At 39.9% G+C, this 27608-nt stretch overlaps 3 protein-coding genes across 3 annotated transcripts; 1 reads left to right on the forward strand and 2 right to left on the reverse strand.

Moving 5' to 3' along the window:
• Positions 1-3013: 3013 nt before the first annotated feature.
• LOC139717913 (late histone H2A.2.2-like) lies at positions 3014-3376 on the reverse strand. Its single transcript, XM_071629400.1, has one exon. The coding sequence runs from the start codon at positions 3374-3376 to the stop codon at positions 3014-3016; it is 363 nt and encodes a 120-aa protein (XP_071485501.1).
• A 2548-nt stretch (positions 3377-5924) lies between these two features.
• On the forward strand, positions 5925-6293 carry LOC139717914 (late histone H2B.2.1-like). Its single transcript, XM_071629401.1, has one exon. It carries the CDS (start codon positions 5925-5927, stop codon positions 6291-6293), a length of 369 nt encoding a protein of 122 aa, XP_071485502.1.
• Positions 6294-13495: 7202 nt separating this feature from the next.
• Positions 13496-27262, reverse strand: LOC139717902 (uncharacterized; the record flags this gene model as incomplete). The annotated part of the gene is made up of 12 exons (XM_071629389.1): positions 13496-13602; positions 14243-14401; positions 14773-15012; positions 15898-15994; positions 16930-17208; positions 18079-18282; positions 19485-19630; positions 20227-20475; positions 20806-20830; positions 21620-21750; positions 25893-26014; positions 27130-27262. Coding segments are annotated over 12 exons (1892 nt in total), but the record flags the coding sequence as incomplete, so codon positions are not given.
• Positions 27263-27608: the final 346 nt, after the last annotated feature.

The following is a 27608-nucleotide window of genomic DNA, read 5'->3' on the forward strand; positions in this document are numbered from 1 at the left end:
ATATATACTGTATGCTCCCTACTGAATGTAATGTTGAAGAATTAACAAATTAAAATTTGTTTATTTCTGAATGCCCCTTTTCACGATGTACATCCACCATATTTCATGGAGTGTGGGAGTGATGTTGTAAGTAACCATTGTTACCATGGCTATGAATGTGGTCTAGATAGCTTGTACCCTTGGTATGGGTTTTGCAGCCTCTGATGTATTTGTCGTTCAAGTATAATTAACTGGAGTGGACACCGACATTGATGGCTACCATCTATAAACCGTTGATATTTGCTCCCAGATCTCATTCAGTTAGGCACAGAGTTGTTGTGAGAGCGGTATCCATGACGATGACGTCACACCTCGGCCCTTCACTCGAGTGAACTCTCCCTTTCACTAGAATACCTGGTAGAAAACACAGAAAAGGATCACTCTCGCTGTCCCTGGAAGTTAATGCACCGTGGAATTAGGCTGGAGTATCACTGGTAGCTAAGTGTGAAGCTGTATTGATGAGAATTAAGTAGAAGAATGATTGGAAAAAAAGAGGACTTCTCTGGCTCGGGGAAAAAGTAGGTCAGGTGGCTGTCGATTCCCGCTGTATATGAAAGTCAATATCTCCTCGCTGCCTTATCCTACATTCCTTTCCTTCTAAGTTTCTTTTTCTAGATATGTAGGAAAGTACTATACTGATACGTCATGTATAATGAGTGTGTGTGTCGGTGAGTGCATGGTAGCCCCATGGGAGTGTGTAGGTGTGTGTATTGTTTTGTTTTGACAGTTGAAGAAAGAATTTGTTTCTACAGCGTGTGCATTATTTTTTTATCACTTTCTCAATATTGGAACGTTTTACTATCATCCCTTTCTTTTTCGTCTATTCTCCTATTTCTTCTTGGCGTCTTGGTCCTCCTTGCTGACGGCTGTCACTATTGTAATTATTCATATCACTCATGTATACGCTGTGCATTTTCCCCAAAATACCCACTCCTCGGACGCAAAGCTACAGTCGCAATGGTGACTCTCCCCCTTTCTCTCCATCTCAATCTATTTCAGCTTCTTCTTCTTCTTCTTCTTCTTCTTCTTCTTCTTCTTCTTCTTCTTCTTCTTTTCGTTTTCACCCCTTCTTCATTCCTGGGTTCTACTCCCGCGAGGCCTCGCCGCATTGGCGTTGATGCGGAACGCGTTGTCATGGAAACGCATCTTTGACCGGGCTGGCTTCGTCGCTCGGAATCCTAATGGTCCTTGTGGTAGAGCTCGGGATGATACTAATCGTATCCCGCAAAACGCACGTGATATGAGCTCAAGAGGGGTAGCCTACGCCATCTAAAGCGGAATGCGGCGGCACAAGATGTCACGCTGCGTGGGTTTAAGAACTAGGCCTATTTCACGAGAAAGGCTCTCATCGACGTATCGCTTTCACAAATTACAGCGCGCAAACACGAATAACACAATCCTGGGTTTTTAATGCGTGGAGGAGGAAAAAATAAATGGGTTGGCAGACCGAGGGAAAAGAGGTCGTGTGACACATCACTTTTCAACATCGATATGATGCACAAGCTGCCATCAAAGCGTTGTGGAGTCATGAGGAGCTACAGACGTGAAACCCAATGAGCTGCAAAAGATAAAGAGGTATAATCGTCACATCGGCGCCAGATATGCAAAGCGGCGATGTAGAAATGGTCACTTGAGATGAATGTTTCATTTCGCAGTCTCTCCGTGCATGTTATCAAATCCACAGGAAGTTTAATTTTTCATAATAAGTGTGAGTTGTCCAGTTTTCGTGATTATATGGAATTGTAGCGAAGACACCCGCGAAACCACATTTCTCCACATGTACTAGATTTTAATTATAGCGAAGATTGAGGGTGAAATTGAACGATTGTAAAACAAGTGTGATTTTCGAGATTACTAGGTAATGTCTGTATGTTATGATTGTATATTCATTTTTTTCTCTCTCTCTCAAACCGTGCAAATCTTACTGTGTGGGTATAACAGACAGTTTTGTATAATGATGACAAAATTGAACCGCAGCAAGGAACGACCACAATGCTGAGTAATCCAACGCCTGATCACGGGACTACATTTTATCAGGGTGTAAACAAAGAAAAAAGAAAAATAGAGTCTCGTGTGATCTGCTGATTTGGGTGTTTATTCATGTGAGAGTGAAACTATGATGTGGATTTGTTCCTCGAGGAGCCGAATACTGTAGACGCTTAGTGTAAAGCAGTGATATCAATATATTGTTGTTTATCGGCTTCAGTAACGATTTCAAATTCTGCATCATATGTATGTATTTAACCTTTACGGTGATTATACCAAGTACTTGGAAAGCTAACCACGTCTGCCGTACACAGCAACAAGTTATGAGCGATGTGACTTGGATTCGAGGAATTCTAACTTATTATCAATCGCTGACAGGTCAATTAAAAAACTTCTTTTACGAGGTTAAGTGTTCAGAATTTTGAGGGATATCTTGCTGAAACATATGAAGAGAACAAATGCAAAAACAGATATATCCATGTGCTTGTATAAACTTGAGATATTTGAGATTATCTAATTTAAGTATTTATGTAATAATCAAATAGCATCTTTAAAAGAAATATTCTTGTTAGGCTATTGTGTTAAAAGGGTTTCAGAGTAGACTGAATTAACTTCTATGTCAATTCGTAAATGTTATTTCCATGTGACACAGTACGTATATTGAGTTAGAGAAACAGCAACTTTTCCCTTAAATATGTAGTATCTTGAAAAAATGATTTTTGTTAGGCCCTAGTGTTAAAGAAAATGTTTCAGAGTAGAATGTGACTTAGCCTCTATGTCAATTCGTCAATGTTATTTTCACGCGATACAATATTGAGTTAGAGAACAGCAACTTTTCCCTATTAGAATATCTGGTCGTTGTATATGTCAGGTTTATACGAAATGAAAGGTAGCAGCGGTGAGGTAAACGATTCAGATTTCTTTCTTGGATGTGTGGTGGCTCTGAAAAGAGCCGTTTGTGAAGTAGTGTTCCCGAGAGAGGGACGATTTACTTCTTCTTGGGGAGGAGGACAGCCTGGATGTTGGGGAGGACACCGCCCTGGGCGATGGTGACTCCACCAAGAAGCCTGTTCAGCTCCTCGTCGTTGCGGACAGCGAGCTGCACATGGCGGGGGATGATTCTGCTCTTCTTGTTGTCGCGGGCGGCGTTGCCAGCGAGCTCGAGGATCTCGGCGGTCAGGTACTCGAGCACGGCGGCGAGGTACACGGGGGCACCAGCGCCAACACGGCTTCCGTAGTTGCCCTTCTTCAAGAAGCGGTGCACACGGCCGACGGGGAACTGAAGTCCCGCGCGGGATGAACGGCTCTTGGCCTTGCTCTTAGACTTAGCGCCCTTTCCACGTCCAGACATGATTGCTGAGTTTGGTTGTTGTTACGTCGTTGAGAGAAACAAACTTAAAGCCATTTGAACAGCGCGCCTCGGTATTTATACCCATCCCTGGCGATCGGCTGCCTTCGCCTATCAATCAATAGGTTCCTTGACCATGACGGGTCGCCCATTCAACAGACAGCTAATTTGCATAATGCCGCGAAGGATAACTCGGTCACTGGTACGCCTGAACTGACACCCGTCTTCACAAACAGACCGAAAATAGATATTAGCATATGAGAAGACTTCCCTTTTTCGCATAGAAACTACATCGTTCGTGATGGTAACATATTGAGAGTCCGTTATTGGAATTGATAATTGCCTTTTCCCGAAGCATTTAGGCATCTGCAAACGCGATGATCAGGATGCTTTTTCAAGCAAGAGTTTGTGAGAATAATGGAATCATGATTAAGATGATTCACGTTTATTATACGCAGTTTTCATATACTTGAACCATATCAAGAGCGAAAAAAAAAAATCAGGGTCCTAACACCAGGCAATACGCTTGGAAATAAACTTTTAAAGCCTGTCTCTTATGCATTGAATCGTCGTCACCTCTCTTCAAGGAAGAACTCATATATGTTAACAGATAAATGTTCAACGTTTTTCCAGCAAGGTTATCAAACAAAGAAATAGTTACAGTTTCAATGATACATCACTCTTTACATAACAAGAATCTTTTTGAAGATATTGTAGAAATCAACACATTTTCATTATTTTCTTTGCTTTCTGCAGACTTAGTCTCAATTATCTCAAGTTGATGAAAATAGATATATTGGTTTTTGCATTTGATTATAATCAATATGTAAATCAAACGAACAAAGTTATGGAGGTTTCATAAAAAAATCAGAACTGACATGAGAAGTACATGGAATTTTGCTTTGTCCATTAATATTCTCAAGGAAACATTGGTCACAATATTTCAAAGGAAGGAGGTGATGAAGTCATTACCTGACAAGCTTCATTTTTTTTTTTTTTTTGGGGGGGGGGTCGGGGGGTCGGTTTGATTTCACTTACATCTTGATTTGTATTAATTTATTGTGATCTTGTAATAAGCTCACAACGATGATATACAGGGGGAAGTGGGTTATAGTTGCCAAGTTACCAACTAAATATTTTTTATAACATTTTTTTGTTTAAACCAATGAGAGAGTTGGTGGAATTGTATTGTGAGGTGACATAGCATGAAGTCTTCGTACTTTCATACGTCGTTACTACCTATTGAGCGAAAAAAATGCAAGACTTTAAAATTCCACAACTTTTTCATAATGTCCGATTTTGATAGAACTATTACCCTTCTGAGCATCTGGTTTTCTGTTCTCTTTATACAGTCTGACAGTCAACCTGGATATTATGGTTAGGAACTGTACTGTACATTCTTTCTTGACTTTCATCATATTCCGTAATATACGGAGGCCAGCATTCACTTTCAACTTATTGAGAGAGAGGATGGCGTATAAAGTGGAGTATTGGCAGTATTCAAAAGTTTGAATATCTCACACACTGCATGATGTATAAAGTGTCTCGCAGAACATTGGAAGTCACATTGGTACAATGCGCAAAGATTATTAAGAAGAGGAATATCAAAACATGAAACCACGGAAGTATCATGAAACGCATTGATTTAACCAAATATTTGTAATATCTAATGCCAAATATTTGTAATATCTAATGCTTTTTGAAACCAAGAATTTTCATCTATACAGATTCACTTGGAACCGAGGTTGATCGACATGTTTCCGTTCTATACAGTCGTTTGCTTTTTGGAAATCAGGTTGTTGTTTATATATAAGTGTATATTATATAGGGAGTTGCCCGTGAATGTTCATAAGACTTCACTTCGAAATTCAACTCAACAATCCATGAAGACACGTTGATATATTCCTTTTAAATTACTCCAAAGCAACCATCATCTTACAATTAGATTATCATGTGACCTAGCATTCTACGAAAACATCAGTCAAACAAGTTATGTATGCATGTACAATAATCGCGTTAGTAGGCAATTTAAACATTGCGTACAGGAAATGTCGTACCCAATACGAAATTTCAAACGTAGGAATATAATAGTCTTCAGTAGCATCAGTTATCGGGAAGGAGAGTTCTACAATAACTCTGACAGGTTGTTCTACCCTCTCTCTGTTTTGCTGTCTGCCTAACACCAGGTAAGAAAGCTGATTTGTTTGTTTAAAGGACGATTTTACGTCAAAAACTGGTTAAATGGCAAGTTTATATTTCTGTCTGTACAGGGCAGGATGAGCTAAAGTAAAAGTCGGAGAGGTTTAACCCAACAATACTTCTCGTCGACAGTGAAAGGTTTCGCTCTCGTTCGGACGCCATTATTTGCATATCGATCCATTATTTCTGCAAGGTGATCCTTCATTTGCATAGGGCGCCAAATTCATAGTCCGTTGCACCTCCTGCTAGGCCTGTCAATAGAAGCACCGGAGCAGCCCGTTTGGTATAAATACAGCCGTAGCTGCATTGGTAATTTCAGTTGATCTACTCACTACGACTAGAATCTATCAACATGCCTGCCAAGACTAGCGGAAAGGGAGCCAAGAAGGCCGGTAAGGCCAAGGCACGCGCTGCCTCTGCCGGAAAGAGGCGCAGGAGGCGAAAGGAGAGCTACGGCATCTACATCTACAAGGTGCTGAAGCAGGTCCACCCCGACACTGGCATCTCCTCCAAGGCCATGTCCATCATGAACAGCTTTGTCAACGATGTCTTCGAGCGCATCGCTGGTGAGGCTTCCCGCCTGGCCCACTACAACAAGAAGTCGACCATCAGCAGCCGTGAGGTCCAGACCGCCGTCCGCCTCCTCCTCCCCGGAGAGCTGGCCAAGCACGCCGTGTCTGAGGGCACCAAGGCCGTCACCAAGTACACCACCTCCAAGTAAATTGACTCTTGTCAGTTTCTTGGGAACAAACGGCTCTTTTTAGAGCCACCAAACACGCAAGAAAGAATGCAAAGATACTCCCACGTTGTTGAAGATGTACTAGAAAGTAATATACATATTTACGTATAATTATATATATATATATATATATATATATATATATATGAAGAAATAAACTGGTAATGCATTTTTGCCAATAAAGAATGAGTTTGTTGGCAAAAATGCATTACCAGTTTATTTCTTCATTAATATTCTTCGTGGATCCAATATATATATATATATATATATATATATATATATATATATATATATGTATACATACATATATATATATGTGTGTGTGTGTGTGTGTGTGTGTGTATGTATAAAATTTGTCCTCGTGTTGGTGCAATAACATCAAAAATAAAACAGAATCAAGTCTATGCTGTCAATACTAAAGAAACTTGGTAATGACAGCATGAATTTGATTTGTGTTATGTTATATACTGTATATACTACTCAGTCTGCTATTTAGCGTAGAGAGGTTATCGCAAATTTCATATACATTACAAGATATATGAAACACATTTGGTCTTCACTAATAGACTAATTACAATGCTGAAATATGAAATATAGGCGTCTGTTACCAGAATTTTGAAAAAGCATCGCAAACTTTATATTTCAATGATATATAATTTGTATATGCCAAGAACATGACGAGGGGGAAAAAATGTGCATTAGGAAGAGCGCTTAAGATAGTGTGCACAGAAAAATGCCTCCCTTTCGCTGCAAAGGTGAAAACAAAAATGCACGAATACAAGATGTATATATATTTATCAAACACACACACACACACACATGCAAAACACATACACAAATTTGCATGAGAATGAGCAATGTAACACAATAAAGCACAGATACTTGTTTTAGTGTCTATTTTCGTGAAAAATGATTAGTTTGTTTTTTGAAAAAGTAATAGTGTGATATATAGAAAATATCTCTGAAAGTCACATTTCGTAGCAATCTTTCCCTAAAACTGGATCCAGTGGTATATATATATAAATATATATATAGATATATATATATGTATGTATATCATATATACATATATATATGTAAGAAATGTGCCAACGTTTACACTTCCAGGTGGTGGAGACATTAATGGCGTAAGTGTAGTATTCCATGGGAGACGTAGCTTCTTCCTATTTCCTTTATTTTGTATACTCATGCTTTCGGACATGTAGGCCTTCATCAAGATCTATACAAACATTGTGTGTGTGTGTGTGTGTGTGTGTGTGTGTGTGTGTGTGTGTGTGTGTGTGTGTGTGTGTGTGTGTGTGTGTGTGTGTGTGTGTGTGTGTGTGTGTGAGTGTGTGTCTGTATGTATGTATGTATGTATGTTTGTTTTATGTAAAAGTAAGACAATGTATAGTGTATACGAACAGAGAAAGAAAGAAGCAAGTCACCTCGTTTCACAGACTGAAGTATAGAATGCACAATGAAAACACCTCTCATAGCAATACAGCGATATAACAAACAATACTAGTATTTATTTGTTTGCATCAAGATCTCTGCAGTCATTTTCACAATAAGCGATACCTCCATTCTTTTTTAAACAATTACTTTACAAAACTGACATAGAAAATTATATGACATGTATTCCATCTTCGCTAATATAAAAAAATGATCTACGTACAAACGCAACAGACATTACATGTATACATACATCTCATAAACATTGAAGTACGAATTTTGAAGCAAATGCTTTTAAGCATCTCGCATTTGCGAATGAATATACAATTTGTAACGTACACATTGTTCTGCTAGTGCTGCCTCAACGCAACTGTTTTTAACACGCGAAGCTGAATGTGCGTTCCCTGCCGTTGAGGGCATAAACTTCGCTTGCAAGTCTTTTACTCGACGTTCATACAATTGAATACCGAGTTCCAATGAATGCATTGACGTACACAAATCACGAGTCTACAGGTTCCTGGATAGAACAGACGATTTTTGTCCATAGTGCACAGTATCACAATGAACATGGCCACACTAGCGAGCAAGCAAAGCAGACATTCCTACTTAACAAGACATCTTACGTAATAACTGTATTGTAATACTCCGGTTGGGTTGAATAAGCCCGTTCGTAATGACCTTGTATGCGCATTGCCCATCATCAACGCTTCTTTCTTTCTCTCTCTCCCTCTCAATTACATGCTTGTGGCACGTCATTCGTTTTTCAAAGCCACATGATGCATGAAATTGCCCGACAAAACATTTATGCGAGTTTGTGACGATGTTCAAACAAAGAATGAACTTGCGTACAACAGTCAGGTGACCAGAACGGCCAGCAATTGACTTTTGGGAAAGGAGCCATTTCATTGGCTTGCATTGAATACATAAACAAACTTTTTTTCTCTTTATTGTCACTGCCAAAAACAGGCTATAACTTAAGTGAACAATTTCCCGCTGTCGGCTGGATGTGCTGGCAAGCACCGGAAGGATACATGGATAATCATTACATGACTGATGTTTCTCTCAATGACTTTAAAAACCAAACATGTCTGTTGCCAAAAATGCATTTTTGCTGGTCATGCGTAAAATGGAACTACGAACTGGCTTATTGTTGGGTGATTTTATCTGCGTGGTGTTATCTGCGAGGTAATGGAATTGGGAGCTAGACGTGTGCGTGTAGATCCCATACCCACTATTTTACTATCGACACAGTACTTAGCTCAGAAGCACGCAAATACAGGAATCACATTATGAACAGCTGGAAAATAATGTTAATGACGTTATTTTTGTCGCTCCTTTAGGAGGAATCATAGGACACGACGCGTCTGAAATTCTCGTCGATAATCTACAAAAATACTTATAAAATACATTTGGCATTTATATCTTCAACCAACTTCATCGCCGTCCAAAAAGAGTACCGGTAATCTACAATGACTTATGTGGGTAAATAGAACCCACCGGCATGCCTAGTGGTAGCAGATGGAACTAAACTTATTACTGTAGCCCCGTTATATAATCTTCCCGGCTTTTGGGCTTAGCGATTCCGTCCTCGGCAAATGCTACACGGACGTATGCATGAACAATGCGACGGGAACAAAATAATATCGTGGCGTCTCATACTGCCAATGAGCATTTCTTTCCTTTTAAATCATTGATTTATCTCTTCTTAATGAATGAAATCCCTTAAATCCTCATCCATTCCAGGTGTTCCTTTCTCTACCTTGTTTTATTCAAATATATAAATCATTATATATTTTTCGGTAATTGGGTATGTCCATTTTCTTTTCTTCCGTCCTCCGTTGTCCAAAAAATAAATATATATATATATTAACTCATACACACCGGGAATAATGCACCCTCCTGTATGTTCTTGAAATATGTTCAATGGGTGAATTTTGAAGCTTTTGACGATTTCAAAGCTTGTGTTCACTGCTTTTATTTCTCTATGTACAACTATTATTTAAAAAAAAAAATGAAGATATGAAGGGGTGGGGTAAAAAGTGTCGAGTTGTATCCATGTGCATGTTCTAAGCTTTTAAGTGATTTTAATGCTCTGTGTATTAATCCCTAACTTCTCTCAACTCATTACACATCGTTTTTGAGCACTATGAAGTATATGGACGTTTTTTATCTTGCTTACCCCTCCCCACTTTGTTTGTTTTTGTCTGATGGAAAACTAATAAATATATACACTAATACTCGTTCATTTCGTTTAAATATGCACGTTATTAGCATTTACCCATGTGCAGTCACTGGCTGCATGTGTGTGGATCTGTGTGTGGATCTGTGTGTGGATCTGTGTGTATGCATATGTACAAGTGTTTTCTGTTTAATTTCATTTCTTTATCATGGGAAGTTATGTAGGACCTACTAGTTTCCATTTTTATAGATATATATCCTATGATCTGTGGAGCATATAATATCATCCTTTTTCCCTTTGTTAATTGATTAAATGACTTCATATATCAGCTACTAGTTGGGATATCAGACACTTACTCTTTAGCGCGTACACTCCATAAACGCCGAATAAAGAGACAACTCACATCATGATATGATGGTACAAAAATATAATCCTCTCACATCTGCCTCAGTACAACAATAAAAAAAAAATGACATGAAATAGAATTTACATTTTCCCCAAGACATTTCACAAATAATCTGTCCTTATGCCACACAAACACGGTGTCGAGATCACACATGGAAATTTGTGGCATTCCCACGTAGTGTCATATGCCGGCAGTCTTGGGCTGTGATTGATAGTATTAGTAGCGCATGTATGAACTATGATTGAGTGATCAAAGCCTTTTTTTAGAGCCCTGTGCATTAACATTTCTTTTTTGTCCCCCCTTCCCCCCCCCCCCCCCCAGGCATTTCCTTATCAATACAAGAAATTAAGTATATATGGCATTTCTTAAGATTGAAAGGGGGTAAATTTATGGCCATGTGACATGTTTTGTATAACATTTGCAGAATCACTGTGACCAGGATATATCAGGAAGGTGGACAGTTACGCATCATACCACCAAATACAGTTACAAGTTTTGATTTTCTCCATATCGAATACTTTGGGCTTTCACTATCACTATCTTTACAATTTAAATTCTGGCCACATTGTTTCATGTGGACTTACCTGGGTACTTGGGAATCTGTATGCACAGGGGGCAAAGTACATCTATGCAAATATTATGCAAATGCATAACACATTTAAGCATGTGGGACAAGAGCATGACAAGTTTAAAATCATTACACATTCTCCTACCAGATGTCTTGTGTACCTCAATTCCAGCGGGCAGTATTGAATTCGAGTGCTACCACGGTCACTTCCAAAGCAGCAAGAAGCGGTGGTTTGTACATTCAAAATCATCTTTTTTTTTTCTTGGTACACTTCTGAGGGAGAATAAAAAGCAAGCGAACAAACCAAAAACTAGCCACACATCTTCCTCTGTATGTTGTGAATCTTTAAAATGCCTTGCTGATATCTTGAAAGAAGGAAAAAAAGGGAAGATGAGGTACCTTATACTGAGGGATCAACCACATTGTGTTCTACTTGCTTTGGATGTTACATTCACATAACTCCCGAGGATAGCAAAGTTCTGTCAGATATTAGGAAATGTTCATCGTGTATCCCCATCATATAGGAGATGACAATTCATTTGACAATCACGTTTTGGATATTGGAAAATCAAACATTTGTAATTCATTGTCAAATAGAATATTTGAAAGTCCAAATCAATGAATTCCTAGTTTTTGCTAGTTTAATTTCAAAGCGTAAATTACGACTGACAATAAATTGTGAAAATTTATTCCGGAGCAGTCTTCAGAAAGAAAGACCAGCCAATAATGAGAACTTCAAGAGTTTGCATTCACCTTCCAGTACTTGGTTCTCACATCAAATGGCACTTGTGCTTGTGAGTCTTGCTAAAGACATTATAGCGACTAGATATTCCTGTTTTCTCTCTTTGTGCATAAATCAAGAGGAATTATTGGCAGTGGCAAGACTGTTATATGCCACGCAGGTTAGAAGTAAACCTTCGTTAAGTGCTCAAGTATTGATGTAATGATCAAATGCAAGAGGATTCCAATTAACCCTCCCTCCCCCCACTCCCTACAAAAAAGAGAGGTTAAGTTGGAGCAAGTACAAAATACAAATGAAAGTAAAAGGAATCTCACAAGAAATTATGAAGAACTTAAACAGCAACAAAACAGACGTAATGATGTTGGAAAAAGAGAAAAAACACAGAGAAAACCAGAAGTTAACCTTGGCCACTCATCGATGTACACACAGTATGAAAATGGATGGCATATGGATGTACATGGCAAGAAAGATTTAAAACAATGTTATCAAGTAATCAAGTCATTAATTGCTGAACGCCAATCACACGTCTACTCACTCAGCAATTGAGATTATCATCATTATTTTTTTCTGTGAGAGCATGTGCATGGATGCTCTGAAAAATAACATGTTGCGCAACACTCTCCCACCCCGTGCTGGACAATAATTTCTTTGGACAGAAACTGCCAATGGGTTACACATGATTCTCAGTTTGGCACCACTTTCCCTATGACACTAAATCGGTTACAAGCAAGATGCAGGGAAATCGTGCCACGACGAATAGTTCCTGATCTGCTGAAGACAGCAGAAGTCACACTTGCCTGGATTTGATTCGCTTCTCATCGCCATCAAGACACACAAAAAAAAAGGAACAAGAAAACAGTTTTTTTCTTGTCTCCATGATACCAACCAACATGCAGAACAAGCCTAATATCGCAAAGTTATACTAAATTCAATGCAGACAGAACGAAAAATTCCCTTTTAAGGTATCAGCCATCATTTGCCAAACCTCCACGTCGCCATGTTTCGTTGTTGTTGCTGTTGTTGTCATCATATCAAGGTCAGCATTTGGTATAATCTGCTACATTTAGCAAAAAGGGCCAAATATTCTGAAAAAAACAACAACTGATAAACTGCTTCTGCAAATGGAAGTTCACATCAATGGTTCATGGAACTTCCTTTCTTTTGCTGTTGCCTTCTTTGTGAACAACAAGTCGACTTTTCATCTAATGGTCCTATCCGTCAATAGTTGTGCCCGTCGAGAAATTCCGCGATGTGCCTACAAAATGACTCATCAATTTCCGACCGCTACTAATTGATCTCTCTTCAAAGTCTCCGTGGATGTTTGGAAAATGACGGCCGCTATGCCTTTGAGATAAATGACAAGCACGAAATCAAAGAAACAAAGCACCATGTCAGACAACTTTGCGCAGTTGCATCTAAATCTCCACGGCATGTCACCATCAAGTTCATTTGCTTGCACATCCAACTGCCATGTATCAACGAGGCAGTTTTCTTTTCTCTGTATTATTCATCCCGGCAGCCAGTTCCTGGTAGGAGAGTCATAACACAGAATTGTTGATCCCACAGGTTCACTTGAGATCAACATCGGTGGCATTTTTTTTTCACGTAAAATCAACGATTTGCTGAAGTTCAGCGATTTTTTGTTTACGCAGTCCCCATTTTTAGTCTGATTTAGTTTTCTCAGCTGGCATGGCACATTGATCAACTTAACAGTTGCTTCTTAGTCACTGATGATGTAACACAGTCCATCTAGCCCTTACAAAAGCCGCAGGGATTGGGGATCGCATTGTTCACGCTACGCTCCAAGGTGTGGACGGATGGGGGGTAGGGAGGACAGCAAGGCTGGGCACTGCTGTCATGACAGTGGGGGTCCATTGACACCTGGATGGAGGAAGTGGCATTTGTTACCCCTCAGGCAGCCCCTCTCCGACTTGAAGTGAATGCAAACTTGCCTTCCTCGACCTGTAAGGTAGACAAAATGAAATACATCAAACTTAGCTGTCACTAATTGGTTTCATTAACAAGCGTTGTTCTGTTGCCAAATTCCTTCCATCACTTGACAATAAACTTATTTTTGACAAAAACAAGTAATTACTTTTTGATTAAATATGGTTATTGTACATCACACACTCCTCCCTGACATACACTTTTACACCAAGCCATATTGTGATTATGTGTGATTATACTCTGCATTTGCGAAAAAACAACAAAAACATTAATTTAACAGGGCTGCACACTAATCCATTTTTTTTTTTACTGGTCTGACCTGTATGTCGCACGAGTATGTGCCCAGTTATTCCAGTTTTTACTGGTCCATTCCTGCAAAAGTTACTGGTCAGTCAGTGATTTTTACTGGTCCGACAGTGATTTTTACTAGTCTGGGACCGTCGGATCAGTGCCAGTGTGCAGTGTTGCATTAAAGCTACCTTAAACGTGAAACAGACTTGCACTTGAAGTGGTAACAGGTTTCAAAAGAGAGAAAGCAAAATCCTACATATCAATGTCTGTAAGAAAACTGGCTACACCCTGCAAGAAAGTTATGGCTACATCCTTTTGATGGATAAAGGGGCATGGCTCTAAGAAGCTGGGTTCATCATCTTACCTCTTCCTCCACGGCCACCTCTCCACGGCCCCCTCGGGCCCATCCCTCGGTCTGGGAATCCTCCGCCCCTTCCTGGTGGACCCATTCCGCCTCTGCCCGGGCCGGAGAAGTTCGGGCGCGGTCCAAACCCTGGTCCGAATGGGCCATTGAAGCTTGGTCCTACATTTGAGAGTGATTGATAAGTTTAGACGTTGGCAAAGTGGTAACTTGATTCACAATTCAAGGAACTATACTTTCACTTTTTTTTTGCACTACTTTTGTAATTTTGTTATATAATGGCTGTTGGTGAAGAATTGGAATGCAGTTCGATATACACACAAATTTCACTGAAGAAATGCCTTTCTAGCTCTTCATACATTATATATTTAACACAATGTAAGCGTATGTTATTTCCAAGTCTGCCACGGGAGAAACAGTATGATTTTGTTCAATGCACATTGCAAGTTATGATACCCACTCACTGACCCCAAAAGTTTCCTCCATTATTGCTGTGTGGATGTTGATAATAGGCATTAATCGCAAGTACTCACCATCAAAACGTGGCCTTGGGCCCAGACCAGGACCGGGACCGGGGCCAGGACCCGGACCAGGACCAGGCCCCCTAACCATTGGGCCATTGGGTCCCATGGGGAACGGTCCTCTCGGCTCGTGGTGGGGTCCACCTGGTCTGAAGCCAGGACCAAAATCGCCAGGGCCAAAGTCCCCCGGGCCAAAGTTACCTGGTCCCGGTGGGTAAGGTCCCATTCCACTGTTGTCCCTGTGCTGGTTGTCTGGAGTGGAAAAAGTGATGAAGTTCAACGGGCATCCTACTACATCATGAGAAAGGAGTCACCAAAAACTTCACTAGATGCTACATGATCCCAAGCACGGACCATTCAACCGCTTGTATGCTTTGAGTACTGGTTGGCCCAGAAATCCCATAGCATTGTACACTTCGTCCAAAGTCCCTGACACACACAGGGGATAGTGACCAAAATCTTCACAGAGTAACTCAATGTTGATTTCAAAACAATGGACAACGCTTGCACTTAGTACCATGAACAAGCATTGAAATCATGTTGCCAATTGACTTGTATAACCCTTAATGTTATGAACATTAACTGTAATCAATCTTAAAATAGTTTCCTATTATGAGAAGAAATTTTATTAACAGGATCAACCTCTACATTTAAATTCCTAGAAATAATTAATAATGTTGGGATTAAACCTTGTTTCTCCTAATTCACGAAAATATATGTACGCAAAAATAACAGCTTATACACTATTCATTTTGTCCGATGTTTTATTTCTTACCTTATGCATCGAAATAACAATATTTGGAGCACACAGAGGCCATGAACCTATGACAACATACTACAAGAAGTAGCAAGATATTTTTGCACAGCTTTACAGTATATTCAATATTTTACAAAATGACAAGTTAAACCTTATTTCAGACATTCATTTGATAAGTAACTACAAAAAGATATCATGGAGTGAACTACTGGGAACTGTAGGGATTGGCCTTTGGACAAATGAACATGTCTTTGAAGCAAAGTTAGTGACACACTAATCTTACGGTGAGTGAAAATTAGAAGCAAACCCAATGTGAGAAAAGAAAAAAAAATTGGGTTTGGATTTGCCTCTAAACTGAAGCCACTATCCGTAAAACTCACCAGGCATTTGATTTTTGAATGGCTCCAACATCTCTTTCAGTTTGTCAAGATTCTCCTTGTTCAGCAAATCGCTGCCAGGCTTGTTCGCTTCACCCTCCTTCAAAAATATTGGGAATAAAACAAAATATGCAATGACTTAAGTGGAACTTTCACAGGGAAATAAATGGATATCAATGTTTTGCATTTGTAATATTTTCAGCAATGCAGAAGGGCAACATGACATTTTCTGACACTATTTTCTTGGGGGGGGGGGGACGGGGGACATTGCATAATTTACATTGTCATATATAAATGAAAGGAAAATGTCTGTTCTCATTGCAAAGAGTGCCCTGATTACTGTAATTCTTTGAAGACTGACTGATCTCATTTACTATCAGTCTGCAGGAATTGCTCTCACACAGACCAATTTTCAGCAGGAGAGTGCAATCTTGCACTTGACAATTCACTTTCTTTTGATTTAGCTCCTTGTTTACCCACAGAAGGGAGAAGGAAGTGTGAGGAACTGAGTTTCATTTCCCTACTACGACTGGACACCAGACCAAATTTTCATTGCAAGAAGGGTATGCAGGGTGGTCCACAAGGGGTTTTAGCATGTCGCTGCAACATGCTAAAATTCTTGTGCAACATCCTAAAAAGCCAGCAACATGCTATGCAACATCCTCAAGAATTTGCAACAAGCTCAAAGTAAAAGTATTCAATAATGTGCAAAACATGTGCATAACATAAGAAACATCAAACTACCAGGTACTTTAGATATTTGTGTGCAAAACATGAGAGAGAACATTGAATGTAAGCAGCACAAAGAGAGATAAGCAGCAAAACATTGCGTACTACGTACTCATTGTGTGCGCTCCGCGCATATTCAATTTCTGCAATATTCTCAGATTCTGAGCTGGCAACATGCTAAAATTTCAAGTTGTGGACCACCCTGGGTATGACAATTTTACCAAGATCATGAAATCATCAACAAAGCATTTAACTTGAATGGTATTAAAGCACTGCCATACGAAATGGAAGGTACAGCAAACTAACCGACAACGATGCCAGCAGATTCTGCACATTCTTGATGGTAGTGTTGGGTGAGGGAGGGGTGTTGCCCTGCGGGGGGCCGTGCTGCTGAGGGTGAGGAGGCCGGTGCATGGGCCCCACACCTGGGGGACCACCCATGTGGGGAACAGGTGGCGGCCCCTGGGGCCTCATTCCTCTGGGCCCCGGTCCTGGTCCAGGCCCCGGTCCTGGTCCAGGCCCCGGTCCAGGTCCAGGTCCAGGACCTGGGCCTCCTGGCCCGGGCAGGTTGAAACCGCTGTAGCCCTGGAATTGGGTCTGATCGGGAGGGTACATGTGCTCAGGTCCACCAGTCTCCATATTGGCTTCCATATTGGCTTCCATACTAGCTTCCTGCAAGTGTGATATGACACAATATTATTTCAAATTTCAGAAGGGTCTCAAATTTTCAGTCGCTCAATGGAACACCTTTGGCCTCTCAAAGCTAAAATTACTGAGAGCTGATGACATGCACAACATAAGCAAAATTTTGAGCCAAATACTGATGCACTTAAACAATATGCTATACTTGCGTCACTTTTTGACTCACCAATACATTGAACTTTAGAATGATAAAACGATTATGTAAATTTGACTTATAATATCCCGACAGAATCACACCTTTTTGATATGAGTCATGCTCAAAAGGGTCAGGTTGTTTTCAACACAGCATAATACTAATCAATACAATCATAGTAAGAACTCCGATGATGATGAGGAGAATGAGGATGATGACAAAGATGACTCATGTAACCATGGTAACCCCTTCCTTGTAGGCAATGTTCTCCCAGAAAACACTGCCAATATCATCATTACCCCAGCATTGCGTAGTACAAACGTCTTTCCCCACAATGGATACATCTTGCAGACTCAGGACTTATGGCCAGTCCAAAATCTTCTCCATCATACTGTATCATTGCCACAGTGCTCCAATAATTCATGCTCAAGAAAGCATTCACTAGTATCCGTACCAACAAAATATGCCACTCCCTTCTTGAGAATTTTACAGAGTGGATATGGCACAATATACGGCATACATATATTTATTACGAAATAAGACCGAGACACGATCCACCACTATCTGAATTGTTTGGATTGTTTGAATTGTTTGATTGTTTGAATTGCTCTTCCACTCACATCCTCCAGGGGGATGATCTTGAACTGCTCCGCCCGCTTGGGTTCCGGGTCGGGCTCCTTGGGGGTCAGCGGCAGGTTGGCCATGTCGAAGAAGATCTCTTGAAGGACAGTCTGCTCCCGTTTGGCCTGCACCTCCCGCTCCGTGCTGTTGGTGCCAAACTTCACTACAACTCCCGAAAGGTCGATGGGGTAAGGTCTACGCCACTGTCGTAGGGAGAAAGGAGTAGAGCAGACATGTGCCGACATGACCTTGATCACCACAGGCCGCATTTTCTTGACAAAAATCAATCCTTAAAGAAGGTGTTATCAATCTGGCTTTAATGCGTCATGGACCACCAATAAAACAGAACATTTCTGATAAATATTACATTTTTCAATTTCATAATAACAATGATTCCACTGCCTACAAGAAGATGGAGGTCCTGAAGTAAGTTTTTGAAGATTTCAAAATTTTATAAAGAATGGGCTGAATTGAAAAAAAAAGAAAAAATACCCTTCAAATAATAATTTGGTAGGATGTGATCACAAGTATATTGGCCATCCCTATTCTTGGGAGCTTTACTTTTCTGATGTAGTACACTATCTTGATCATGAGATGTACCCAGGGATTCAAGTCCATTATCACCTTTGACCCTTAACCCATTGAGGACGGACTGATTTTGCTACAACACGCATTTCCAATAGACAAGTGCCCGAGTATACTCGGGACTCGTCCTCAACGGGTTAAGGTAGTTTGTTTGCTGGCTGGACACCAATATTCTTTAATAACTAATGAATGTGGATTAAGTAATCTCCTCTACACCCTATTAAAACAAAACGACCTTCATATGAGGTGGTTGCAATGGAGTGGATTTGTTATTTTATCTTGTGTTCATGTTTTCTTTTTTTTTTTGGGGGGGGGGAGGAGGAATCAACTGAATGCCAACAAATATCATGTCATACATAGTGCATTGAACACAATGTAAAATCAAAAACATTTGCGGCATGAAATTTTCGCGAACTGTTGCCACTAGCATTCACTTAATTGTGTACACGAAAACTTTCACTAGCACTTCACTTGCGTGAATCCTGGCTCCTCACAAAATTCGCGAAGTTTCATGCACGCGAAAATTTCTGGTTTCACAGTAAGCAGTTACAGCATGAGCAGTTCTGTAGAAGAGGACCAGGAGGGTGTTTCATAAAGCTGTTCGTAAAGTTACGAACAACTTACGAGCGACTTGTGATCAGTTGCAATGTGCTATACTTACTAGAATTTCAATAATTCACCACAAGAACTGATCACCAGTCGCTCATAAGTCGTTCGTAACTTTACGAACAACTTTATGAAACAGGGCCCAGCTCTCTGTGGAATGATGGCTTTTGTGCCCTGACAGACAGGACACCACGCTGCCCTCACTGGTGCCTACCTGGAAGAACTCTAGCGTGCTGTTTCCATTGGTCTTCTCGTCCTCTGCGTCCTTGCCCTGCTTCATGGCGTTGAGCACCGCCTGTTTCTCCATCAGCTTCTCGTTCTGCATGGCGTCCTGGAAGTCCTTCACACGGTTCACGTTCACTGCAGCCACAGGGAGGGAACGCATTACAAGAAAGGCCAATCAGAAGTCATGCACGAAGTTGAAGGAGCATAATGATCATCTTGCGCACATGGAACTACACACCTTGTTGTTATATTTGTTTTTCAAAATCGTCACTGTCAAACTGTGCCTAAATTTATCTTGTGAAAGCCTTACACGTATAGATGCAGCAATGACGTATATCTCTAGGCTGAAATGAAAGTTCGCCTTTTGAATATAAGAACACAAACACATTAGACAGACAGCCAACTACACAGACAACCAGACACAGAGACCAAGGGGAATGTAATGCTAGTATTTCTAATAATAAACTCCTCTCTAATCATAACCAAGGAGGGCCATACACCTTACGCTTTGAGGGCCTCCAAGAACCCCCATCCCCCCGGTTGAAATGAAATGAAGTGTCACATACAATTGAAAAGATGCACCTATATCAAACTTTCATGGAGAAATGTAATGACACAATTATACAAGTTTTGCAATGATTGACTGATAAAATGAGATCTTATGAATTTTCTGCCTTCTTTGGGGGCACATTCAGACACCCAAGGGGGTGGGGGGAGGGGGGAACACTCACCCCTCTCGGTCTCGTCCAGCACAAAGTAGTAGACGTCCACAAGGTCTGTCTCCTCCTTCCAGCAGACTTTCTTCTTGCTCTTGGACGGACCAAACTTGAGGTTGCTCTTTCCCACCGAGACGACTCTCTCCTCGTTCCAGTCTTCCCCCATGTCACCTTCCTCCCTCCCCTCCTCCTTCCCCGCATCCTGCTTCTCCGCCTCCTCCTCCTTCTTCTCCTCCTCTGGCTGGTTCGACGAGTAGAAGGAGACTGCCGTGCCGAGGTGATGGAGGATTAACAAAAAGAGATTTGAATTATGGATATCTACTCGATTATTCAAATTTACAGGAACTTGTCTGTGTCATGAAATGAGATGACATCGTTTACATGAGCTTCGATTCATTCCAATCAGATAGGGTTTATGACTCTGCTGTATTTAACACACAAGGAACTTCCAGAAAGAAATATATGATATTGTAGTTCTGTGCTAAATGGATATTAGTCAGAATCAGCTGGTGCACAGAACTCAAATCATTCAGCTGTCATGAAATTGTATGCTTTTCTTTTTGTTGGTATCAAAAAGACAATATAAATACTCACATTTTGGAGGCTCCACCTTTACTTCCTGAAAGCAATCAACAAAAGACATAGACCATTATTACATGCCAACACATTCTACATTACCATGATGGGTATGGGTGCAAGATAATTATATCGCATGGATGCTATGATTTTTTTAGAGTCCGCTTCGTTTGTGAATGAACAGCATTTCATGAAGCACATTCATGACATTTTGAAGTGGCTGTCACTTCTTTTTCTTTTCTTTTCTTTTCTTTTTCCAAAGTACAGACTTTATAAAAAGCAGAATAATTCTACATATCAAGCACATTTTGCACATACGACAGAACATTGTTACAACTACATTGAAGGGATGGTATAGTTTTGGTTGTGGTGGGGTGTCAGGTTTTCATCTTTTTTGTGAAGATAATGTAAGAACGTCTCATGAAATATGACACTAGTAAAAAAAAAAAAAAATAAGAAAGAGCAAAGAAATCATAAGAATGTCAAGAAAAACACACAACAGAAACCCTGCTTAATGCCATGATAATCAGAATGAAACACCAAAAAGAGTGTCATGCATTAAAATCTGTTTCCGCTATTAAAATGCTGCTAATCAAAGAAATTTCATCCATACTTGGAAAAGATATCTCCTCATGCCAAAATTTGAGCAATGCACACACAGAAAAAAATATGAAAGTGAAACATGGCATTCATTTAAAAACACACATGGAGACCTTATAAGCCTAGTAACTGATGCTTGGCTTTCAACATTCTTGCCCGAATCTTACTTTCGTAAGCCCAAGGCATGGAGCAAAGTTATACGTGTTCTCTGATTTACTGGCATAGGCCCTACCTCTGGCGGGGTGGGGCTCTTGGCTTTGTTGCTGCCTGTTGAGTTGGTTCGGACTACCTTCTTCGGAATCTTCTTCTTCAAGGCTAAGCTCGGTGCATTGAGGGCATCCAAGAAACCTGAACTCTCTTGCACTGCCGGAAGAAAATTTAAGATGCCTACATTTGAAAGATCTGTCTGTAATGAGTTGAATGAATTTAAAAATGTCATCCAAAAACAAGCAGTACAGAAAATATGGGGGGGGGGATACAATTGTAGTAATACACAAAAGTAATACACAAAAGTAATACACAAAAGCTCCGATCACATTCCAATGTACATATCGTTTACATCACGTTATGATAATCAACACATGGCAGGCCCGTAGCCAGGATTTTTCAAGGGGGGTGCGGTCACTAAAAAAACGGACCTTCGGTACCAATACCAATGATGACACATACACACACACACACACACACACACACACACAATTATATATATATATATATATATATATATATATATATATATATATATATATATATATTCTTTGGACGACCGAACTACAAAAGTTGTATAAGAATTTGCGCGCGAAGCGCGCCGCAAATTGTGAATTTTGACTGTTTTAATGACGTTTTAAAGTCTCGAGGAAATTTGTATTTTTGTCTGTTGCATGCAATCGCGTTACGGTATTTCATCTAGGAAATAGTAAAAACTCATTTTGCCAGGAAGTTGCAAAGTTTAATTGTGTTCGAGACTCTGCGCGCATAGCGCGCCGCAAAATTGAGAATAGTGATTTTCCTGGTGTTGTTTTAACTGTTATTTTTTCTATTGTATACCCGCGTTAGCAGGCCTGAAGCCAGGATTTTTAAAGGAAGGGGGGATTGCGTTTCGTATTAACAAAACGGTCCTTTGATACTGTCCCGGGAGGGGTAGCGACAATTAAAAGGTGGACACCATGCTCATACATGGACTTTCAAAATGGCCCCTAAACGAGTAATGATCATATGATTTTTTCGGGCCTTAAAAACAAGTATTCCTTAAATGTTTCCTGCACCCTAAAGAAGTACTTCATCATGATTGAACAATATACCATTTTCCCAAATTTCGGCCTTTTTGATACCCTTTGATTATATACGCTCGTACATCACACTTTCCATCTAATCCGTGAGAAAAAACGACCCCTATTACGCGTTTTCTTTAGCGAGTATGGTCACGGTGTCCACCTTTCAGTTGGAGTTTTCCATCCCATTGTATGCTGTTTGGAAGATGAAACATTCACTTTACTATACAGTATACCAGCCGTTGGTATGCGAGTTTGTCAAAAACGAAAATAAATAAGAAAATTTTTAAAACAAAATGAATTGTAAATGTGAACCATTTATATTTTGCCTCCTTGTGGTAGGATATTTCCAGCATTTCCGAACTTTCAAATAATCATTTTAAATTTAATAATATTAAAGGTAGTAGATCCGATTCGCAAACATCTCCAATATCAGTCAAATGTCATATTAACCATCATGCTAAGAAGGTTTTCTTTGTGAAATTTGGAGGTCAGTGAAATTCAAAAATTGAACATCCGTTAGCCATTGGAAGAAGTTGAGTGCAAATTCAGACCTCAGGCTTAGTGCTCAGATGTTTTCCTATTTGATTTGATCTGTCTTACTGTGCACACTAAGATACATACTGGAATGGTTATTTCTTATTTATTAAATCATAGTAGCATATCATTCCTTTACAACATTATTTCAGTTGATTACCTGTGTACAACACGTGTATATAAGCGCCCGATTGCAGACAGCAGGTGGCAAGGTGACCGTTGCAACTACTTACATTATTACCACCTCCGAAGGAAATGCACCAGTCCGACTACAGCCATCATCGAAAAATGAGATGGAATGTGGAATGTATTTGGTCGTTTTTGCTCCCAAACTTAACAGTTATGTTGTCAATAAGGCTGCTACGTATCTAGATAATGTCTCACATACAACTGTATCTGGATATTGCGTTGAAAATGATATTTGGCGAGAAACAAAAGCTTGAAATCACAGGAATTCACACTGCTGACAACGGCAGACAGTGAAGGACAACGGCTCAAATTTTCGTTGGTAGTCTCGTCACGTGATAGTTCTGTATGGATTGTACACGTTCCCTATGACAGCAATTGTGAATGGGTAGTCTAGCTTTACTGCAAATTTGCGTCAGGACTGCTCAACCAATGGACAAGATTCTTATGTCACAAAAATGGGCAGAACCTCTACTTTCTGAAACCGTGCGCCCCAAGTTTGTGCGATCTTCCGTTCTCGATATATCCCGTCTGGAAGAATTGCAAGACGGCAAAATATGCTCAAATTCGTCAAATTTGGACTGTTCGCCATAGACAATTCTACTCAGAAGGTACTTTTCTGATCTAATTTGCGTCACTGCTACAAATGTTACAATAAAGATATATACACATAAATAATCCCTAAAGTGTCCACTTTCAGAATCCGGGCGCCCCAAGTTTGCTTCTTAAACAGCTTAAAAGTTATGGTAGATTTTGTGGAAAAATGCGTCGATTTTTGACCCGTTTTACGTGTTGTAGCGTTCGCGCGGAAGCGCGGCTTCGCAGATGACCGAAAGTTTTCAATATGTAATAGCTCGCACAAATTGATACATAACATTTGTGTTTGTGTGCATGGGGACGATCCGATGGTTCATACAACAAAAGGGTTTCGTACAATTATTTTTAACATTGTTAAACGTACTCTTCCACATTTACGTAGCATATAATGTGTCTTTATATTTATTTGGATTGTTATCTTGAGAATTGCTAAAAACCGTTATTATGAAAAAGTGGACCTTTCAGAATTTGGGGGGGGGGGGGGGGGGGGGGTGCGTACGCACCCGACGCACCCCCCCTGGCTACGGGCCTGCATGGCAATTCTCCTCAACTTCACTATCCTCTCAGACACCAGCACAAAAAACATAAAACCTTACGCTACTACTGCACATGCCACATATTTAGCAAGTCAAATTTTTAGCAAATTGGGACTTCTGACAACTCTGCAAGTGTTCAAATTCCCTACCAGAGAGTACAGTATTATCACACACCTAGTTCATGTACTGTATGCTGCCTAACAGTACATGTTATGCATGCGCATCGCATCACATCAAGATCAGAGACAGCATTTTATGATGATCTATGATTCATAAAAATCACCTGACCTGCAAGATTTGTAAAAATAAAAAATCAACAACCTTGAAATATATATAGTGACTACAACAGTTTATTTACAAGAAGGAAAGCATGACCCTCCAGAGAAAGACCGGCTGGGATGATACAATATAGGTTCCTCTGCCACCTTCCTAAAACCAAAGTCTTGTGCAAGAGTTCGCATTGATTCTCCAAACACAGACAAGACGGTCTTGAAATAAAATTTTGGGTGCTATCTTTCAAATATTTTCAACATTTTTCTTTTCATTGCTGTTTTTCACGTTATGAGCACTTTACTTCCCACCAGAAAAATCACAATTACTATGCCTGCTGCTCCTGCAGCCAAGCACACTCAAGTATGGAAGACCACTGTGGAACACGGATGTGACCGTGCATCACAAAACCAACAAAAAGTCGCGCGACTTGATTTTATGTGAGGACTCAAAAAGATGAAACGGGTCAATCTGGTCAATCTTGAGTTATTCATATTTTCTGGAAGAGCAATTCTTCTTCTACATTATTCTAAAGTTTGGGACCATAAGACAAATGGATAATTGTGTATCTAGCAGTTTTTCTGGAACACTTTTTTTTTTCAGATAGTGTGATTCAGTATGTCTTACGAAGGCCCCTTTTCAATTCTTAAAAATCCTTTATACACTTCACTTTCAACTCTAATAACATTTGAAAGGATGATGCTACTGCTTTGAAACTTTGTACATGTACTAGTCATGGACCAAATGTGCTAATGGAGCATGCTCAATTTCAACAAAATCTGATAATCTCTTCATTGTTGTTGCTTTGGCGGTGTACATCCTGCCTTTTGTCCCATTCACTGCACAGCTAGCACGGCTTGGCAAGATTAAACACTTGAATAGACCCCATACTTCGGGGGCCTCGTTTCTCATTTCACACTCATCCAGAGTGTGAGCTTTCTCTCTAGTATTTAGATAGGTTAGGAGAGTCCATTTAAATTGAGTTACACATCATTTTGAAGCTTAGAAGTCTGCTCTTTCAGAATCTACCCTCAACTACAAATCCATGTCTGGCAACTTTTTTTGTTGATTTTGTGATGCAAGGTGACATAATGAGGTGCACACTCACGTTTCGGTCTCGGAGGAATGATCTTGATCTTGGGGTGTGCTGCCGTCACTCCAGGCTTGGCCTGGTCATCGGTGGTTCGAGGCTTCTTCTCAGTAGGAGACAGGGATTTACTAAACAGGGGCCTGATGGCCAGAAACACAGTACAGGGGGGAAGTAATATTAAAGGGATCGTATAGTTTTGGTTGAGACCTAATTTCAGGTTTATAACATTTTCTGGTGAAATGAGAAACCTCTTATGAAATATGACAGAGCATGTAATTCTATGAGGAATTCAATGTTTATTTGATGAAAATTGGTTTTGAAATGGCTGAGATATCCAAAAAAGAGCGATTCTGATAAAGTGTGGGACCCACACTTTATTACGATCGCTTTGTTTTACTTTGTTTTTGGATGTTTCAGTCATTCCAAACCCGATTTTCATCAAATAAACTTTGAATTCCTCTTAAAATGGTATGCTCTGTACTATATCATAAGTGTTTTCTTGGTATCTCGCAAAAAGTTTAAAGCCCAATTCTCATCTCCACCAATACTGTACTATCCCTTTAACACATACAATCTTAATCTCGTTTACTTGTTTAGTAGAAAATACAGACACATGCATTTCAGCAACTTATCCACCTGTACTGTTAACACTATTTAAAAAAAGAAAAAGAGTATTGCTAAAAGCAGAGTAAAAATTAGATATATTTGTCTACACACTGTACCAATACCAACATAACCTGTTCTAATGACGTCACATTCAGTTTGAATTCAAGGTGTAAGTAATCTATCCCATACTTCTCATAATTGTTCATTCAGGATGAATGATAACAACTAAAAGAGTAAGTCTCAAGAAAGTGAACCTCATGCATATAAACAGCCAAAGAAAGTAGATAATTTCTCCTTCCTGCAGAAGAGGAGTGGAAAACAAAGTGCAGAGATGTCAACCACTTTTAACTTCCAACTCCTTTTAACTTCCTCCCACTAATTGTAACATCCATAACAGTGACCAGTCAGAGGCTACCTGAGCATTAATTTCTCAATTTCCCTCAAAACATAATACTAGTATATCCTTGTAACCTGCCAAGAATGACACCATAGTTGTTCATTACATAATTAATGAGAGCTTAAACACAGTCAAGAATATGATATAGAGGTAACAAAAACACAAAAACAAGAACAAATAGAGGGCATCTGTAAAACCATCACATTGCAAAATTCTTAATAATTCAGCCGACAAAGAAAAGACGTCCCTTACCCATCTCTCCTGATGGTTATTGTTGGGATGGGTTTCTCCGTCTTCAAGGGCTGGACGGGAACCTTCTTCTTCATCTTCGGTGGAGGAAGGTCTGCTTCTTTTTCCAGTCCTGTGAGGCAAAGAAGTGGATTCACTTCAGAGGTCACCTTGGGGCAAGGACTTTTTGTTGTTGTTGTTGTTGTTTTTTTGCAGCACGACACATACACTGCTCATAAACATACCTCACAAATATTTCCATCTCAAAATTTCATATTGATTTCATAAAAAGCATAAGGTTTGGCAATCTTTTGGCAAGGGTTGATGCATTGTAAAGAGACATCACATTTTTTAAAGTTTTCTCCCGCAGACACATACATGTACATAAAACAGGCTTCTTTAGCCAAACATACAAACTATATACAATACAAAGTTTAGGCTCATATTCCAATACAGATGTTGAGAACTACAGTGCTGTGCTGTGAACACAAATTTTCAATCAT

The sequence above is a fragment of the Diadema antillarum genome, unplaced genomic scaffold (genome assembly GCF_040938485.1).
Source record: "Diadema antillarum isolate AM-2024a unplaced genomic scaffold, OU_Dant_1.0 scf00000085, whole genome shotgun sequence".
Lineage (NCBI taxonomy): Eukaryota > Metazoa > Echinodermata > Echinoidea > Diadematoida > Diadematidae > Diadema > Diadema antillarum.

Excerpts from the sequence above, each read along its gene's own strand:
- LOC139717913 (XM_071629400.1), bottom strand. The coding sequence starts at position 3,376 with ATGTCTGGACGTGGAAAGGGCGCTAAGTCTAAGAGCAAGGCCAAGAGC.
- LOC139717914 (XM_071629401.1), top strand. The coding sequence starts at position 5,925 with ATGCCTGCCAAGACTAGCGGAAAGGGAGCCAAGAAGGCCGGTAAGGCC.